General features: G+C 42.8%; 1 protein-coding gene and 1 pseudogene across 14 annotated transcripts in view; one reads left to right on the forward strand and one right to left on the reverse strand.

Moving 5' to 3' along the window:
• LOC106977531 (mediator of RNA polymerase II transcription subunit 18) overlaps window positions 1-13505 on the forward strand; it is a 131424-nt gene extending 117919 nt beyond the window's left edge. For 13 of the 14 annotated variants that reach the window (XM_027059893.2, XM_027059897.2, XM_027059898.2 and 10 more), the window contains 5 exons: window positions 3641-3696; window positions 5039-5100; window positions 7154-7291; window positions 7971-8047; window positions 11246-13505. In XM_027059893.2, coding sequence (XP_026915694.1) covers window positions 3641-3696; window positions 5039-5100; window positions 7154-7291; window positions 7971-8047; window positions 11246-11261 — 349 coding nt within the window. In that variant the 3' untranslated portion in view covers window positions 11262-13505. Of the gene's footprint in view, window positions 1-3640; window positions 3697-5038; window positions 5101-7153; window positions 7292-7970; window positions 8048-11245 lie in introns of those variants that run through there. The other variant, XM_053209953.1, reaches the window with a different exon arrangement.
• A 226-nt stretch (window positions 13506-13731) lies between these two features.
• LOC128313165 (FAU ubiquitin-like and ribosomal protein S30) lies at window positions 13732-17262 on the reverse strand (annotated as a pseudogene).
• Between the last annotated feature and the right edge of the window lie 910 nt (window positions 17263-18172).

The raw sequence follows: 18172 nt of genomic DNA on the forward strand, positions 1-18172 counted from the left end.
AGCTATGAGGTGTCAACCCAATTAAAGATCACACCCATATTTTTCATTGTATCTATTTCACATGTTCCACCTATCTGCCTTTGAAATTTCAAAGTGTTAGTATATTTTTCAAGTCAGGTGGAACCAAAAGCATAGAGAAACTGAATGCAGGCCAGCTTCCTGCACATGTAATGTACACAAAGTCCAGGTATATAGATAGCTGTTGGACCAACTCAGATGTTTCTCTTGGTAGAGTGAGGAAAAGGAAGTGGAACTCTTGGCATATTCTTAACAAAATAATTAACTTAGGGTGTTCATTAATTGAGATCTGTTCTTTCCTGCCTCAGACACCTGGCTTTGCTATTGGCCAGGATGGCAATCTTAATGCAGAACTGTGGCTCTCTGGGTGTCAGCAAGAGACTATCAACAATAGGAATTAGTTTAGAATGAGAATCTTTGACAACAGATTACTTTTTCCAGGGCGCCTGGGTGGCTCAGTTGGTTAAGCGTCCTACTTCAGCTTAGGTCATGATCTCGCAGTTTGTGAGTTCGAGCCCTTCATCAGGCTCTGTGCTGACAGTTCACAGCGTGGAGCCTGCTTCAGATTCTGTGTCTTCCTCGCTTTCTGCCTCTCTCTCTCTCTCTCTCTCTCTCTCTCTCTCTCTTTCTCTTTCTCTCTCTCTCAAAAATAAACATTAAAAAAATATTTAAATATTTACAGGTAAATCTGACAAAAGATTGTGTAAGACCTGTACATAGCAGGATATAATAAAATCCTGCTGAAGAAAGTAAAGAAGAATTAAATAAATGGAGAGAAATACCATATTCATGGGTCAGAAGTCTCAAGTACCGTAAGATATCAATACATGCAATTCCAATCAAACTAACCCCCAGAAGGCTTTTTTTTTAATTGGCAAACTGATTTAAAAATTCTTATGGAGGGGCGCCTGGTTGGTTCAGTCGGTTGAGCATCTGACTTCTACTCAGGTCATGATCTCACAGTTCATGAGTTTGAGCCCTGCATTGGTCTCTGTGCTAACAGCTCAGCCTGGAGCCTGCTAAGGGTTCTGTGTCTCCCTCTCTCTCTGCCCCTCCCCCACTTGCTCTCTGTCTCAAAAATAAACTTTAAAAAAAAAAAAAGGATATAGGGCACCTGGGTTGTTCACTTGGTGTCCAACTTCTGCTCAGGTCATGATCTTATGATTCGTGAGTTCAAGCCCTGTATCGGGCTCTGCACTGCCAGTGCAGCTTGGGGTGCTCTTGCTCTCTCTCTCTCTCTCTCCCTCTCCCTCTCCCTCTGCCCCTCTCCCACGCTCACTCATGCACTCTGTCTCAAATAAACTTTAAAAAAATTTTTTTAAGAAGATTATAAAGCTAAAGTAACCTAATCAGTGTGGTGTTGACATAAAGATAGATAAACTGCACGGAAAAGAGAGCCCAGAAATATACCCACCCGTATATGTACAGCCCATTTTTGACAGAGGTACAAAGATAATTTCATGAAGAAAGGATGGTTTTTTCAACAAATGGTGCATAAAAATTACTTCAGTCCTTGCCTTGCATCATATACAAAAAATTAACTCAAAATGAATCCTGCATTTAAATATGAGAGCTAAAGCTACAAAATTTCTAGAAGTTAAAGATTTCTCAGCCATGATCTCAAAAGCATGATTCTTAAGTGAAAAACATTGATGAACTGCACTTCATCTAAAGTAAACATTTTTGTTCTTTGAAAGACACTGAAGAGAAGGTAAAAAACAAGCCACAAACTGGCAGAAAATATTTGTGAATCATGCATCTGACAAAGGTCTTTTATCCAGGAAGAACTCACCAAACTTAATAAGAAAACAACAACCCAATTCTTAAAAGGTGGGGAGAAGATTTCAAAGAAGATACACAGATGGCAAATAAGCATATGGAAAGATGCTCAACATCCTTAGTCATTAGGGCAATGCAGATTAAAACCACAGTGAGAAACCACTCCAAGCCCACTAGGTTGGCTAAAATTGTACAATTTAAAAGACTAATAATACCAAGAGTTGCTAAGGATAAGGAGCAGCTGGATTCTCATACACCGGTGGTGGTAGGAGTGTAAAATAGTAGAACTATTTTAGGAAACAATTTGTAAATTTCTTTTAAAAAATCAAATGTATGATCCAGCTATTCCATTAGCTATTATTTCTAATAGCCACCCTAAAAAAAATAGAAACAACATAAATATCCATCACAGGGCAAATGGATGAACAAATTGTGGCATGATCATTCAGTGGAATACTGCACAGGAAAAAAAAAAAGCAACAGTTTATGATGCTACAACTCAGATAGAGCTCAGTAATTATGCTGCAAGAGGGTTGACCAAAAAAAAAAAAAAAAAAGTACATACTATATTGTTTTACATAAAATTTTTTAGGGGCGCCTGGGTGGCTCAGTCGGTTGAGCGTCCAGCTTCAGTTCAGGTCACGATCTCACGGTTTGTGAGTTCAAGCCCTGTGTCGGGCTCTGTGCTGACAGCTCAGAGCCTGGAGCCTGTTTCGGATTCTGTCTCCCTCTCTCTCTGCTCCTCCCCCACTCGTGCTCTGTCTCTGTCTCTGTTTCTCTCTCTCTCTCTCTCTCTCTCTCTCTCAAAAATAAATAAAACATTAAAAAAAATTTTTTTTTTATTTTTTTAATGTTTTATTTATTTTTGAGAGAGAGAGAGAGAACACGAGTGGTGGAGGGTCACAGAGAGAGGGAGACACAGAATCCGAAGCAGGCTCCAGGCTCTGAGCTGTCAGCACAGAGCCCGACGTGGGGCTCGAACTCACAACTGTGAGATCGTGACCTGAGCTTAAGTCAGACACTTAACCGACTGAGCCACCCAGGTGCTCCATATATAAAATTTTAGAAATTGAAAACTGTAGGTACATAAAGCAGGTTTATTTGCGGGGGGGGCAAGGAGATTGAAATTATAAAATGGAAATGAGGGGTCTCTGGGTGGCTTAGTTCATTCATCATCCCACTCTTGATTTTGGCTTAGGTCATGATCTAATGGTTCATGAGGTCAAGCCCCGTATCAGGTTCTGTGCTGACAGCTCAGGGCCTGGAGCCTGCTTCAGATTCAGATTTAAAAAAAGAGAGAGAAAGAGAGAGAGACAACTTTAAATTCCAGTAGTTGCAAAATCACTGGTTTAAAAATCAAAAGAAAGATATCAGAGTCGTGAGAAGGATTGTAAAAATATATATATATTAAAATCTCAGTCCTCATTCTGGTTTTCTGGGTTAGAATTTCTGTTACGTGTCTTGAGGGCCTGTGCTCCTTCCACAGGTCTGTTTGGGAGCTTCCAGTCCAGTGCAAACCTTCACTTCACAGATGAGTACACCCAGGATCTGACTGAGCTCTTTTGTGGTGACAGGGCTCGTTAATATCAGAGCTAGCATTGGAATCTTTTCCTCCTGTTTGCATGTACAGTTTCTTTTTATGTTATAATATTCATGTTAACACTTTCAACATGAAAATTGTTTCATAAACAATCAGATAAACAAATGAAATACCAAAACAGTTTGAAAATGTATTGCTTTCTTGCTAATGTAGGGGCTAATATAAACTGAGAGCAAAACAATTCTGAATAAGTGGAATTGGGAGGTTTAACATGGGCAATACCCTTATTTATCTCCTTTTTAGACGACTGAGTCAAAGACCGACAGCAGAAGAACTAGAACAGCGGAATATACTACAACGTGAGTCCGGCTATGGGCATAAAGTTGTACAGCTTTTCTTTGTAGATTTCTGACTTTAAGGCACATACTAGAGTAGAGAAGAGAAGCATTTTCTGCAAGGGCCAAGGAGAGGGTATTCGGCCCAGGGAGGACTATTCATATCTTTTCTCCGGAAGGAACAGAACTCCCCCAAGCTTCCTTTACAAGATATCAGTATAGTATTGCTTAGTGTGCTGGGAACCTCCAGAAAATTTTGTTCCGATATTCTTACAGTATCCTGAGACCTGCTTTGGCCATGTGGGGAGGATTTGACAGCATGTGGCAGATACTGCCCAACTTTCCTCCTTAGGGAAGTGAGGTTGTGGCTGTGTACCTTCCTATTCCTAGTGGACTTCTAGGGCTAGGGCCCAAAGCGAGGCCCAGATGCAGGAGCCTTCCTGTCTTTTTCATTTTTTAAGACTTTGGTACATCTAAAGTCACAAAATAAGACCATGTGTTTCATTTACTTTCTATGTGCATAATTACCTTCCTAAAATAACATTCAATCTGATATACATTTGATTTAGTTTTCCAGATTATAGGATGAATTTTGCCCTTAAAAACCACCACACTGAGAGGATTAGGCTTCATAGAGTTACTTGTGGGCATGCTCAGTCTGCCCAGTCCATCCCCCCTGTTCCCTCATCACTATGTGGATATATACAGCTTAGTCACTAAGTGAATTTTAAACTTAGAAACCTTTGTAGACATATCACATGAAACTTAGTGTGATCTCCATTCTTCATTCTTGGGGGTTGCTCTTGAGCAAGAATCTGCAGAGTTTTTCTAAAGGGCACATAGTAAATATAATCACTTAAAAATGTAAAGATCAGGGGTGCCTGGGTGGCTCAGTCAGTTAAGTGTCCAACTCTTGATTTCAGCCCAGGTCATGGTCTCACGGTTTGTGAGATCAAGCCCTATATTGGGCTCTGTGCTGACAGTGTGGAGCCTGCTTGAGATTCTCTCTCTCCTTCTCTCTGCCCCTCCCCCTCTCCCCCTCTGCCTGCGCACAGGTGCAGGCACTCTCTCAAAATAAATAAACGTAAAATAAATAGTTAAAAAATGTAAAGATCATTATTAGCTCATGGACAGTAAAAATACAGGCAGCTGGCTGGATTTGGTACCATAGTGCTGCTGACCCTCGCTCCTAAGTATTTGACTCTACCAGTTGACAAGACAATTATCTTGATTGGCCATCCCCAAAGTTCATATTTTATTCTGACTTGGAGCCTATAAGAAATATCTGCCATGTGATTACTGAATACTTTGATATGCAAATGGCCATTTTGAAGTAATATTCTTTGTTTTGGACTATTGACTGTAGCTAAAAATGAAGCTGATCGGCAGGCAGAAAAACGAGAGATTAAACGTCGTCTTACTAGAAAGGTATGTAGCCCAGCTGTTCGGTTTCAGTCTGTCTACTGACCACATATCTTGTATTTGAATGACCTATTTGGTTAGAAAGAAACGTTTGACTTGAATTGCCATAGGTTGCTATGAAAATGTAATACATGATGCAGATACTGAAAACAACACAACATTATCCAGAGCATTTTTGGGGCGTGCCTGGGTGGCTCAGACTGTTAAGTGTCTGACTTCAGCTCAAGTCATGATCTCACAGTTGATGACTTCGAGCCCTGCATCCGGTTCTCTGCTGTCAACACAGCCCACTTGAGATCCTCTGTCTTCCTCTCTATACCCTTGCCCTTCTCATGCTCTCTCTCTCTCTCTCTCTCTCTCTCTCTCTCTCTCTCTCTTTCTCTCTCTTTCTTTCTCTCTCTCTGAAAAATAAACATTTTAAAAAAAAAAATCACTTTTGGGGCACCTGGGTGGCTCAATCAGTTAAATATCTGACTTCGGCTCAGGTCATGATCTCACAGTTCGTGGGTTCGAACCCCATGTCGGGCTCTGTGCTGACAGATCAGAATCTGGAGCCTGCTTCAGATTCTGTGTCTCCCTGTCTCTCTCTGCCTCCCCCCCCACTCATTTTCTGTCCTCACTCTCTCTCTCAAAAATAAACATTAAAAAAAATTTTTTTTTGAAAAGCACTTTTATCCCATTTTTACTATTTAAAGAATGCCTGGCACAAGGTGCTCCATTAATGTTTGCATAAATTCTGACCTTTTATTTGGCAAACCTGGGATTTGATGTAGACTCTAAAACCTGTTGAAGTAATAGAGACGGTAACAGAAGGAGTATGTAGCATTCAATTTTGCAAGGCACACTGGTGTTTTCTAATCAGAAAGAACTGAACTGACCCTTAGTGATACCAGAAGTATCACTACCAGAAGTATATAAACCAGAAGTATAAAAACACCAACTGGGATTTGTTCTTGGTCCCAGATCGAATGGGGTAGAATCTTTTCTTTCCTAGACCTGTGTTGGCTTTTAAGCTTTTTCCTTTCCTTCCCACAATAATAGTTTGTAATTGGCTCCTGTAGATTCTGATTTGGCCTGAACTCTCTAGATATTTCTTAAAACTTACAAGAATCCCCAGAAGAGCAAAGGATCTAGACGGTTTCTTCCTGATTTCTCCCACTTTTCCCCTTCCCCAGGAACAGAGGAATTATCCTTGTTAGATTGAGGGGAGCTCAGTCTAGAGGCCAGAGCTGGACTCGATGCCTTCAGATTGAGCAGGTTACCTGACTATGCAACCTTAAATCCTGATTCGTTACCAGATCTCGACATTATTCATAATAAAAGGAAATTCACCCTTTATATTACCACTAGACCTTGCTTTCATATTAAAGGTATTCGCTTCCTAATGTATTATATGTTAGTGTCTAGCTCTGATCCTTTTGTTCCCCAAAATGTAGTCCACAGACCAGCAGCATTGGCATCACCTGGGAGCTTGTAGAGATGCGGAATCTCAGGCCGCACCTCAGACCTTAATCAAAATCTACATTGTAACCAGATCCCCAAATGCTTTGTATGCATATTAAAGTTTGAGAAACACCGGGTATACTGGTTATACTGGTTTATAGCTATGGTTCTCAATGTTAGCTGTGGCATTCAGGAGCTTTAAAAAAAAAAAAAACAAAACAAGGGGCCTCTGGGTGGCTCAGTCGGTTGAGCATCAGACTTCGGCTCAGGTCACGATCTCATGGCTGACGAGTTTGAGCCCCGTGTCGGGCTCTGTGCTGACAGCTCAGAGCCTGGAGCCTGCTTCGGATTGTGTCTTCCTCCTCTCTCTCTGCCCCTCCCTTGCTCATGCTTTGTCTGTCTCTGTCTCCAAAATAAATAAACATTAAAAAAATTGTTTTTTAAACCTCCCAATACCCAGAATCTTTGGGAATGGACCCAGGGATCAGTCGTGTTTAAAGGTCCCCAGGCAATTCCAGTGTGCAGTAAGGTTGAAGCGCTGGGTTAGAGGCGGTTTGAATGCATGATTGATGCCTCATCCCTGGCATAATGAATTAAGAGACTCCATTTCTTTCAGCTCAGTCAGAGGCCGACTGTGGCTGAACTACTTGCCAGGAAGATTCTGAGATTTAATGAATATGTGGAGGTAACAGATGCTCAAGATTATGACCGGCGAGCCGACAAACCTTGGACCAAACTGACCCCTGCTGACAAGGTGCCTGTTGGGGTGTGTGTGTGTGTGTGTGTGTGTGTGTGTGTGTGTGTGTCTCTATTTGAAGAATGTAATACACTAACTAGAAGGGGAAAACATAATATTTTTACTTTTTGATATGTTAAATTTCTAATCAAGATATAAAATGCCAAGATGTACGAACCAAAACTTTATACTAATGACTCCATCACCACCACCATCACCACAACCAAAAAAAAAAAAAAGAAAATCCTTGCTACATCACAGAGTCCACAAATCTGGAAGGAAATAAAACACATTTTAATGGTGGTTATTTCTGTTGGAGGGAGTTTGGGTGGTCTGTTTTAGTAATGACCTGCATTTCACTTGTATAACAGGAAAAGCATTTTTACATGCTGTAAAACTATAAAACTATAAAAAAAACTGTAAACTATAAAAGTTACATTATCTCTTTTTAGCTCTCTAGGTGTTCTGATGTAACTAGAGAGATTCGGTTTATTATGAGATAAATAGTGTTAAGAAAGGCGACATGTACCAGGCTCGGCGTGTGGACCTGGCTCCTTTGCTCGCTCCGGGTTGCCTGCTATGGGTTGCAGTGACTCATGAAGTTAATAAGCACAAGCGAGAATAAACGGCAAATGACACTGCTATATGTACTATGGCCGACAGAAGATGCTAAAACATTTTTGTTTCTACTCCACAGGCTGCCATAAGAAAAGAATTAAATGAATTTAAAAGCTCAGAGATGGAGGTTCATGAAGAGAGCAAACATTTTACACGGTAAGTGCCAAATACTGTGAGCTAAGTAGAGCTCTACCACAAAACAGACACAACAGAGTTGTCCAGATGGGAAGGACTCGTAATGCCATCATTAAAAGAAGGAGACAGCATGTTGACTGCAAGAAGACTACATTCAGAGACAGGGATGACAACTCAGAGGCAGTAGGAATTGCCTATACTGAGTGTGGTATTTTACGTATATTATTTAATCCTTGCGATAACCCCACAGGCTTTCTTAATATCCCCATTTTGTTGATGAAGAAACAGGACCAGCAGCACCTGACTGGCTCAGTCGGTTGAGTGTGACTCTTGATCTCAGGGTCATAAGTTCAAGCCCCACGTTGGGTGTGGAGCTTATCTAAAACAAGAAAAGAGAAGAGAAGAGAGAAGAAACAAAATGAAACAGTCCCAAAAAGGTTAAGTAAGTTGCAGAACCAGGAGTGGAAAAAGGAATAACTGGTGGAAGGCCCCTGGGTGCTCTCTTCCTGTGCCTCAGTGTCCCAGGTGTTGTATAAGGAAATTGTTGCTAAGTTAGACAGTATCTCACCCTCTCTGGTTTCGGTTATTTCTAGCACTGCTGATCTTACCAATTTAGTATATAAACTTCATTTTAGTTCCCTGTCTTCATGAAACAAGCCAAGAAGTATTTTGGTGTGGAATTACTATTGTGATTAAGGACCCACCTAAAGAATCAGCTGGCTACAAATGGAATCAATGAAAGTATGTAGGTGACTCTCAGAACATTTATAAAGAGAGGCTAGGAGCATCTGGCTTGTTCAGTCAGAAGAGCATGCGACTCTTGATCTTGGGGTCATGAGTTCAAGCCCCACGTTGGTTGTAGAAATTACTAAAAGTAAACTTAAAAAAAAAAAAAGGTGGGGTGCCTGGGTGACTCAGTTGGTTAAGCCTCTGACTCTTGGTTTTGGCTCAGGTCATGATCTCATGGTTCATGAGATTGAGCCCCATGTTGGGCTCTGCACTGACAGTGCAGAGCCTGCTTGGAATTCTCTGCCCCTCCCCTGCTTGCATGCTTTCTCTCTAAGTAAATAAACTTTTTTTTTTTTTAAAGAGGTTAAATGAAGGAAAATACAATGACAATTACAGTTTGCTATAAAAAGAAGCAAGCAAGCAAAGTTGGAAAATAAAATAATTGTTAAACGTTTTTCCATCACAATCCAGGCAAATGGTTCTTTTAATTACAGAATTTTTTTGTACCGAACTGAGATAGTAGAGAAGGCAAATTTTGTTTGAGAGAGACAGAGCACGAGTGAGTGAGTGGGGGGCAGAGGGAGAGAGAGAGAATCTTAAGCAGGCTCTACGCTCAGTGTGGGAGAGAAGGCACATTTTTTGAACAGCCAGTAACACTATTCAGGGCAATGTAATACGAACTCAGATAACAAGCCAAATTTGCCAGCAAGAAGACTGTGCTCTAATCTGGAAAAAGGCCTGTGCACTACTAAATATATAGTGCAATCAATATGATAAATGCCCCAGTCATTCTAAGTCCTAAATCGGCCAGATTTCATATTCCAACTCCACCATTTTCTGGCTATGTCAGTGTTAGCCATTCTCATTGTTGTTACAATAATAATAAAGTACTATAGCGAGCAACAATAAAAGAAAGAGTCATAGAGATGATGCCACTTAGGCTGGCTCTTAAAGCACGTGAAAGAATTTATTTGAACAAGAAGGAAGGAACCAGCATTACCAAGCAGCATTGTAAGCAGAGGGACCAGCATTAACAAGGCTATGGGAGGTGAGCAAGTGCACACTATCTCTGGGTTACGGAAAATGTCACGGAGCAGGGGACACATGGGAGCAGTGTGGTGAAGAGGAGACCCAACACAATGGGTTAGGGTCACACCCTGAAGAGCCTTGACTATTACGCTAGGACACTGGAACCACTGGAGTTCTGAGCGTTTCAGGTGGAGCTCTGGTGGATCGATGGAAGGTGACGTAGTAGGATAAAGAAACTAGCAGCAAGGAAACCAGGCAGGAAGTAACTAAACTAGGGACACCTGGCTGGCTCAGTCAGAAGAGCATGCGACTCTAGATTCGGGATCGTGCATTTGAGCCCCACGCTGGGTGTAGATATTACTAAAAAATAAAAATTAAAATTAAAAACTTTAAATAAATAAATGTATGTATGTATGTAACTAAAATAGTCACAGGGAGCACACTGGTAGCTAACCAGGGAAGTGATTGTGAGAATGCAAGAGAGATGGATTTGGACACCATTTCAAGCACAGAACCAGGTTGGGCAATCTCTTGATTCCAGGGATGAATTAAAGAAAGTAGTCAAGGGACTCTTAGATCTCAAACTTGTCATTTTTGATGTCTGCGAAGTCAATGAGGAGTTGAGGTGAACACTTCAGGACATTTATTCAGCAGATATTTATCACACACCTGCTACCTGGTAGATAACAGTACTAAGGAGGTGCTTAGAATATAACATAGAACAAGATAAAGTCCCTGTCCTCAAGGAGCTTTTCTTCTAAAAGCAGAAGGCAGACGGTAAACAAACTGGAAAGCACATTGTGTATGTTGAGCTTGACAAACCTGTGACACACTGAGGTGGAGATGCCTAGAAGACAGTTGGATCTTCAGGCTGAGAGCCCAGGGAGGGAAGCAGAGCCTCAAAATATAAAATTATGAGTGGCTCTTAAGGGGAAAATTGTTTGTGGAAAATGAACCAGAAAAGCGCTCTAGGGAAAATAGGGCTCCTTGCTGGCTCAGTCCTTGAGTGACTCTTGATCTCGAGGTCATGAGTTCAAGCCGCACATTGGGTGTGGAGATTACTTAAAAAGAGAGAGAGAGAGAGAGAGAGAGGAGGAGGAGAAGGAGAAGGAGAAGGAGAAGAAAAGTTAGGTAGAATTAGAGTAGCAGAGAGGCAGTTTTTAAAAATTAGAGCGTGGGGGCGCCTGGGTGGCTCAGTCGGTTGAGCGTCCGACTTCAGCTCAGGTCATGAACTCGCAGTCTGAGTTCATGCTGACAGCTCAGAGCCTGGAGCCTGTTTTGGATTCTGTGTCTCCCTCTCTCTCTGACCCTCCGCCGTTCATGCTCTGTCTCTCTCTGTCTCAAAAATAAATAAACGTTAAAAAAAAAATTAGAGCGTAACATTTCATGACTATTCATATAATCACAGCAAAACAAGCTACAATACCTGGTAACTCGGCCCTTTTTGCTCATCTCTTTTAGCTACCATCGTCCATGATGCTGAAGTCTGAGAGAGGAGCTAAACAGCCCCCCAAAACAAGGCTGCTTGGCTGCTCCGGTCTCCAGAGTGATGTGGAAGGAACTTCTGCACTTCGCAGCACAGCCAGGACTGAGTCCTCGGGGATGTAGCTCTGGGGCGAACAGCACTTCTCTGAATGTAGCATTTCACTGGAATGGGTGGTCATGTGCTGCTTTGGGCAAAACTGAACACTTCATCCGTGCTTTTGAACCTTTTAACATTGCATCATACTTGAGGGGTCTGCCTCAGCACCCACCCACGCTCTGGGCCCCTTGCCGGTTCCGAGTGTTAGTGGCCACCCACACCGTCGCCCCAAGATGACGCCTGTGCTGGGGCACAGTTCGCACCATTCGCCTTACCTGCCCTGTCCTGGTCGTGGGTGCCCCTTGTGTGGCCCCAGCCATCAAATCCAATTGGTGGTGGGAAAAACCTTCTGGAGGCCCCCAGCCTTCTGGCAGAGGGGCCCCCACCTCCCGGGGACACCTCCACACCACATCGGAACGTCAGTGGAAAGCAGCGTACTATACCTCTTGTCACACAGCAATAAAGTCCTCTTCGGGCAGCGCGGCCTGAGGGGAGCTCAGAATCTGACATGTTCTGTCATCCTGATTTTTATTTTTTAAATTAAAAAAAAAAAAAATGATCTTGAAGAAGTGCTGGAAACTTGTGTTTTTCCTGCCTATTAAACAATCTGAGCTGCAATTAGATTCCAAGTTAAGACAGTGAGAAAGCATCTATGTTTTCTGTATACAAAAACAAAACCAAAAAAGGCCTCTCTGTTAATGGCATTTTGGCACAAAACTAACTCATGGCTTAAATTTTATAAGCTGTTGTACATTTGTCGCACCAAATGATATTCTGAATCATTCTGACCAATAGATGTGTTCTCCTCCGGAAAACAGAGTTGTGGCAACTCTGTGGGAGTCAGCCGCCTGCTGTGGGCCCCCACGCTTCCAGCCGGAGTCACTGCAAGGTCCTAGGGAAGTGGGGTGCGGACCAGAAGAGGACTTTGGAGGCGGAAGTAGGAGGAGCACAGTCAGGACCCACTGTTCCTCCCTCCTGCTCAGTGCTGTTTGCCCTTCCCTGCTGTACTCACCCTCTCCCCTCCAGGTACCCGTCCCCCTGCTGAGCCTCTCTGGCTCCTTCCACCTCACATACCCCTCCTCTGCCAAGCAGGAGCCAGTGTCGTTGGTGCCTGGGCCTTGGCTCGGCCCCCACCCCTTTTTGTATTTGTAATGTATATTAATATGAAATGTTCCTAAAACAGAAAACTTATTTGCTTTCTTTTTTATTTGGAAAACCATACTGCCTCACCATTTCCCTCTAATTCCTATCCAGACTAAGCGGAAGAAAAAAATTTGTTCCTATTTAACTGATGAACGTGGCCTTTTTCTCTTAATGTTCAGAAAATTGTGGCTGTTTCGCCGATTTCTTCTGCAGTCCCTGTTGTAATTGTTCACTAGATTCTTACTCGTTTTCTCCTAATATGTCCATATAAGATTTGCTGAACAGTGAGAACCCATGAGGTCAAAACAAAAGAGCTGAGGTGACCTTAAAAAGGTAGTGTCTTCTCTCTGTATGGGGAATCGGGAAGCATTCCGATTACTCGGTTACTGCCCGATGCTTTGCGGCTATGGAGCTAGAGAGGGTCCACAGCTCCTTGAAGCTCATTACAATTTGGTATGACTGCAGGAAGAGGAGTGACACTTGTACACTGTTGTGAGAGGTCTGAATATAAGGCGGTCACACACATGACTTCTTCGAACCTCTCTGTTGCTTTGGAGACTGACTTATGCTAGCATTCTCTGTGGTTACGGTGACATTTCCAAACCCTTCTGCTGCTGCCTCGCTTTCCCTGAATGTGCCAAGTGTGAAACAGAATTGGATTTCCTGAGCTACTTGTCTGCTTTCTGTGTGCCACAAAGGACTGTGGTTCATCTTTCATCTCATTCACGTTCTTTTGAAACAAGATACTTTGGGGGTCAAGTCCTTTCAGGTGTTTATATATATATATATATATATAATGGATTTTGTGTTCCCTTTTTATGTAAGTAACAATTCGTAATCATAATGTAAAAAAGAAAAGTCTGATGTATTGTACTTTAAGATGCTTCCCTGATGTACAGAATCTCCTTGTAAAGTAAGTAATTGCGTTGTATATCAGTCTTCCTATCAATATTAATTATAAAGTATTTTAGAATTAAAAAAAGACAAAGTATACTATTCTGGTATGAAGTGCTTTATTTATTGATTGATTGATTGAGAGGGAGAGAGACAGAGTGTGAGTGGGGGAGGGGGACAGAGTGAAGGAAATAGAATAGGAAGCAGGCTCCAGGCTCTGAGCTGTCAGCACAAAGCCTGACGCGGGGCTCAAACTCACAAACTGTGAGATCACAACCTGAGCCAAAGTTGGACACTTAACCAACTGAGCCACCCAGGTGCCCCTGAAGTGTTTTTTTTTTTTTAAACGTTCTACCTTATTCCAAAAGATTTAAGCTAGCTTATAAATGGTACCTAAAATACTACTAGATGCCCTAAAAGAAGTATATGAGGGGGAGAAATAATACTAACATTATTAAGTGTAGCCAGAGGTAAGGTCAGTCATGTTGTGTCTGTGCACACATATGACAAAAAGTCAACTGTGACCACCACCACCACCCGCCCCCAGTGGTATGGCACACCGGGTCCTTTATCCTATTTATCCCACCCCTAATTTGGGAGGTAAGGGGAAAAAGAACCTGGGAGGTGAAGTTGCTTCCCAAAGGTCAAAGCAAATTATGTATTCACTGCATATATTCAGGGATGGGCAATTGCATCCCAGTCGATTGTCCCTCCAAGGACTTACTGTGTGTGGACCCCATGGAAATAGACTTGAGGCTGACAGCATAGCAGGACAGCTCCTACCTCATGTACTCCTCTGGCAAGCAGCCCAGTTTCAATCCCTGTAGCCTCACCAAATGACTCACTTTCCTCTTGTCACTTCAGAGACTGGCTTTGATTAGTACACCACCCTTTACCAAGAGTTCAAAGAAACCATGAGTCACAACTGCCCATGTCATTGGGTTCCACCAGCTCCCAGATTTTCCTTCTCTTGCCTTCCAAAGACCAAACCCCACTGAGCTCCGAAGAGGTCGCAAATTGCCATCGCTCTTGAGGTTAAGCATTGTCTACAGAAGGGTGTTTTGAAGATGCACGTTGCTCAGTGTTTGCTGAAACGATGAATGAATTTACGGTCCTTGTAGATTTAGATTAGTGTGCCCAGGAGAGGGGGGACCGCAGCTGGAAACAAAAGTTTGAAAACACACTTTCAGAAAGGGCAAACGCAGTGGATATTGAATAGGAGGAGATGGGATAGGAAGCGTACCGTTGAGAGATAAGAACGTTCCACAAAGGAAAGCCAAGCCCTGAAACCAAAACACAGCCTGAACCACCAATTTCAGCTCCAGGAGGCTCTAGGGTAGAGCAGGAACCACCAGCAATCTGGGCCACTTGTTCCATCGGTCTCTTGTGTGGATACCATTCATTTCTTCCCCCAAGAAAGCACAGAGGCCATTGGACAGGGACAAACACCCTCAGTTTTCCGCCATCTGGTACTGAAGAGGCACACACGCACCACCATTCATTCATTCATTCACTCATTCAGTCAGTCAGTGTTTATCTCCTTCCTATCCACCACCCCTGGAAAAAACAGTCTTCCCTTATCTCTTTTCTCTTAAACCTATCGCCCTACCTCCAGCTTTTCCTACACTCCCTCCACATAATCTATTCTAATGTTAAGCACCTCGCATTCCCTGTACAGTCCAAGCAGTTGAGCTAAATGAGTGACAGGTGCAGAAAAAAAGAAGTGATGTAGATGTAAACTGAATAGGCTTCTCGACATTGGCTTGTAACCTCTGGTCCGTATACCTGGTTTTCCATTTCTACAGCCATAGTCACTCAACTCATTAAAATCTAAACTAAATCCAAACTAAAATGGCTTTGCCTGAGGCCACCAGCAACTTCTCAGTTAACTGCCACATCCAAACTCTGTTTTCAGCTCTTAATGTATTTGACTAGTCTGCAGCTTTTGAGGCTTTGGCCATGTCCTAAGTCCTCCAAACTTCTTCCTTGGCTTCTCAGACACTGCTGTCTCTCAGTTCTCTGACCATGCTTTCTCTGCCCTGCTGGCTCCTTCCCAGCATGCCATTCAAATGGGTTTTCATGTCTTCTCATTCCCTGTTCTCCCAAGGTGACATCAGCCACCACTCTTATTCTGACAACTTCAAAATCTTCGTCTGCAACTCAGATTTTGTGCTGGACTCCAACCCTACATCCAGTTGCCCTTTGGACATCTATACACCCAAATGTCCCCAAGGTAACTTCTGTGTACCTCCAACATGGACCTTACTGTCTACCTTCACAGCCTGCTTTCTCAATCATCAGAGTTAGCGACCACCACATGTTTACTCTCCTAAGCCTGATACTTTGTTATTATCTGCAAGTTCCCCTCTTTGCAGGTCCAGTGGGACAGTAAGTTCTGTGCATTCTCTGCCTCTGAAATGTCTCTTGATTCCTGTATCTCCTCTTGCCTTGTCTACCATCCAAGTTCAAACCAACAGAATTTAATGGGGCTTTATGACCTCTGATCTCTCTAATCTATCCTCCAATATTGCCACTAGAGTTACCTTTCTATTTTTTTTTTTTTTTTCTGGACTAAGTGGCTTTATTGGGGAAAGCCAGGATTACAACAGACTTAGGAGTCGGCATTGGGCCCTTCTTCTTTCCAAAGGTGGGCACAACATTGACAAAACGCCGGTTGGCCAGTTGTACTGCATCCACCGCTTGGCTCGACCTGTCTTCTTCTTCTTCTCCTGTTTGGCCACCTTAGGAGTCTGCCCTCTTACTTTCCAAGCATGGGCCAGGGAACCACGGACTTTCCATCCAAGCATGCGGCTACTTCCAGAGTGGTCAGAGCCTCCGCTCCACACTGACCCAGGGTAGCCTCATCCTCTAGGGGTGTGCCTGCCAGGAGCCACGACTTGATCTTCTGGAGTGATGCCCTCCAGAGAGGCTACATGAGGCTTGATCTGGGCGACCGTCTCCTGGCCGGTCACCTTGAGGGTGTGTAGCTCCTGGGCGCGGACAAAAAGCTGCACGTCGGTGACTGAACTACGGCCACTGCAGCTGCAACCACGAAGATGGAGTCTAGAAAGAGGAAGGAGGAAGGGCGCGCATGTCATCACCACCTGCTGTGTGCTCTGTCACTGCTTAGAGTTAACCTTTCTAAAATGCAAAGCTGGTCACGGCAATCCTTTACTTCAAAACTTATTGATCTCTAGCTGCCTGCAAGATAAAATTTAAACTCTTTGGCCTGGACTGCAACATATTTTATAATTCAGCCTTTGCCTACTTGCTGGTCTCGTGAAAAGTGCAGGCACCTTCTCCCTTCAGTGGACCTCATCAAGCTGACTTCTTTCCCTTCCCAGGAGACCGTAGTCCTGCTAGTTCCTCAGCTTGCAATGCTGTCATCATCCATACTCCACTCCTTTACTCCACCCCTTCATGTTTGAGGTCAAATTTTAACTCCTAGGAAAGTTCCTTTAGCCTTGAGCAGATTGTTCAGTTGCTCTGTCCTCTGTGTTCTCAGAATACAGCATTCATCAAGTGATAGTATAATTTGCTGGCATGTCTATTTCTCCTACTGGAGGCTCTCGCAGACAGAAGTGTTTCATGTTGAGTCAGTACCTGGCTGGCTCAGTTGGTAGAGCCTGCAACTCTTGATCTCAGGGGTTTTAAGTTTGAGCTGCACTTGGGTGTAAGGATTACTTAAAAATAAAATCTTGGGGCACCTGGGTGCCTCAGTCACTGGAGCATCGACTCTTGGTTTCAGCTCAGGTCATGATCCCAGGATTGTGGGATTGAGCCCCATGTCACACTCCCCGCTGACAAGTGCAGAGCCTGCTTGGGATTCTCTCTCTCTGCTCCTCTCCTGTGTGCTCGCTCTCTCTCTCTCTCTCTCTCTCTCTCTCTCTCTCTCAAAATAAATACTTTAAAAAATAAAATAAAATGTTTTAAAAAAAGTTTCATATCAGAGTCATCATTGTCTAGCACAATGCCTAGCAGATAAATCATATCCACTAAATAAATGTTGAACGAGGGATTGAAAAAGGAGCTGAATACTGGTAATATGGCCGGGGAAGGAGCAGGAGCAGAATTATTTGTCTTCTTTCTTTAAAAAAAATTTTTTTTTCAACGTTTATTTATTTTTGAGACAGAGAGAGACAGAGCATGAATGGGGGAGGGGCAGAGAGAGAGGGAGACACAGAATCGGAAGCAGGCTCCAGGCTCTGAGCCCGACGTGTCTTCCTTCTTTTAAAGTACTGGTTCTCTTTGGGGCACCTAGGTGGCTTGGTCTATTAAACATCCGACTTCAGCTCAGGTCATGATCTCATGGTTCATGGGTTCAAACCCTGCATAGGGTTCTTTGCTGATAACTCAGAGCCTGGAGCCTGCTTCTGATTCTGTGTCTCCCTCTCTCTCTGCCCCTCCCCCACTCATGCTCTGTCTCTGTCTTCAAAAAAATGAATAAACGTTAAAAAAAAATGTAAACTGGTTCTCAAACATTTTGGTTTTGGAAATTTTTAAAAATTATTCAGAACCCCCAAGAACTTTTGTATCTGTGTGTGACTTCTATTGATACTTACTGTACTACAATTAAAACTGGGAAAAATTTTAAATATATAATTTATATAATTAATTATAATATAATGAAATATAATACATTTCAAAATAATAACCCATTACATGTTAACATCAATAATGGATTTTTATGAAAAATAACTTTTCCAGAAATAATCAGGGAGAAGAGTGGCACTGTTCTACATTTTTTTACAAATCTTTTTAATGTCTGA

The sequence above is a fragment of the Acinonyx jubatus genome, chromosome C1, assembly GCF_027475565.1.
Source record: "Acinonyx jubatus isolate Ajub_Pintada_27869175 chromosome C1, VMU_Ajub_asm_v1.0, whole genome shotgun sequence".
Classification (NCBI taxonomy): domain Eukaryota; kingdom Metazoa; phylum Chordata; class Mammalia; order Carnivora; family Felidae; genus Acinonyx; species Acinonyx jubatus.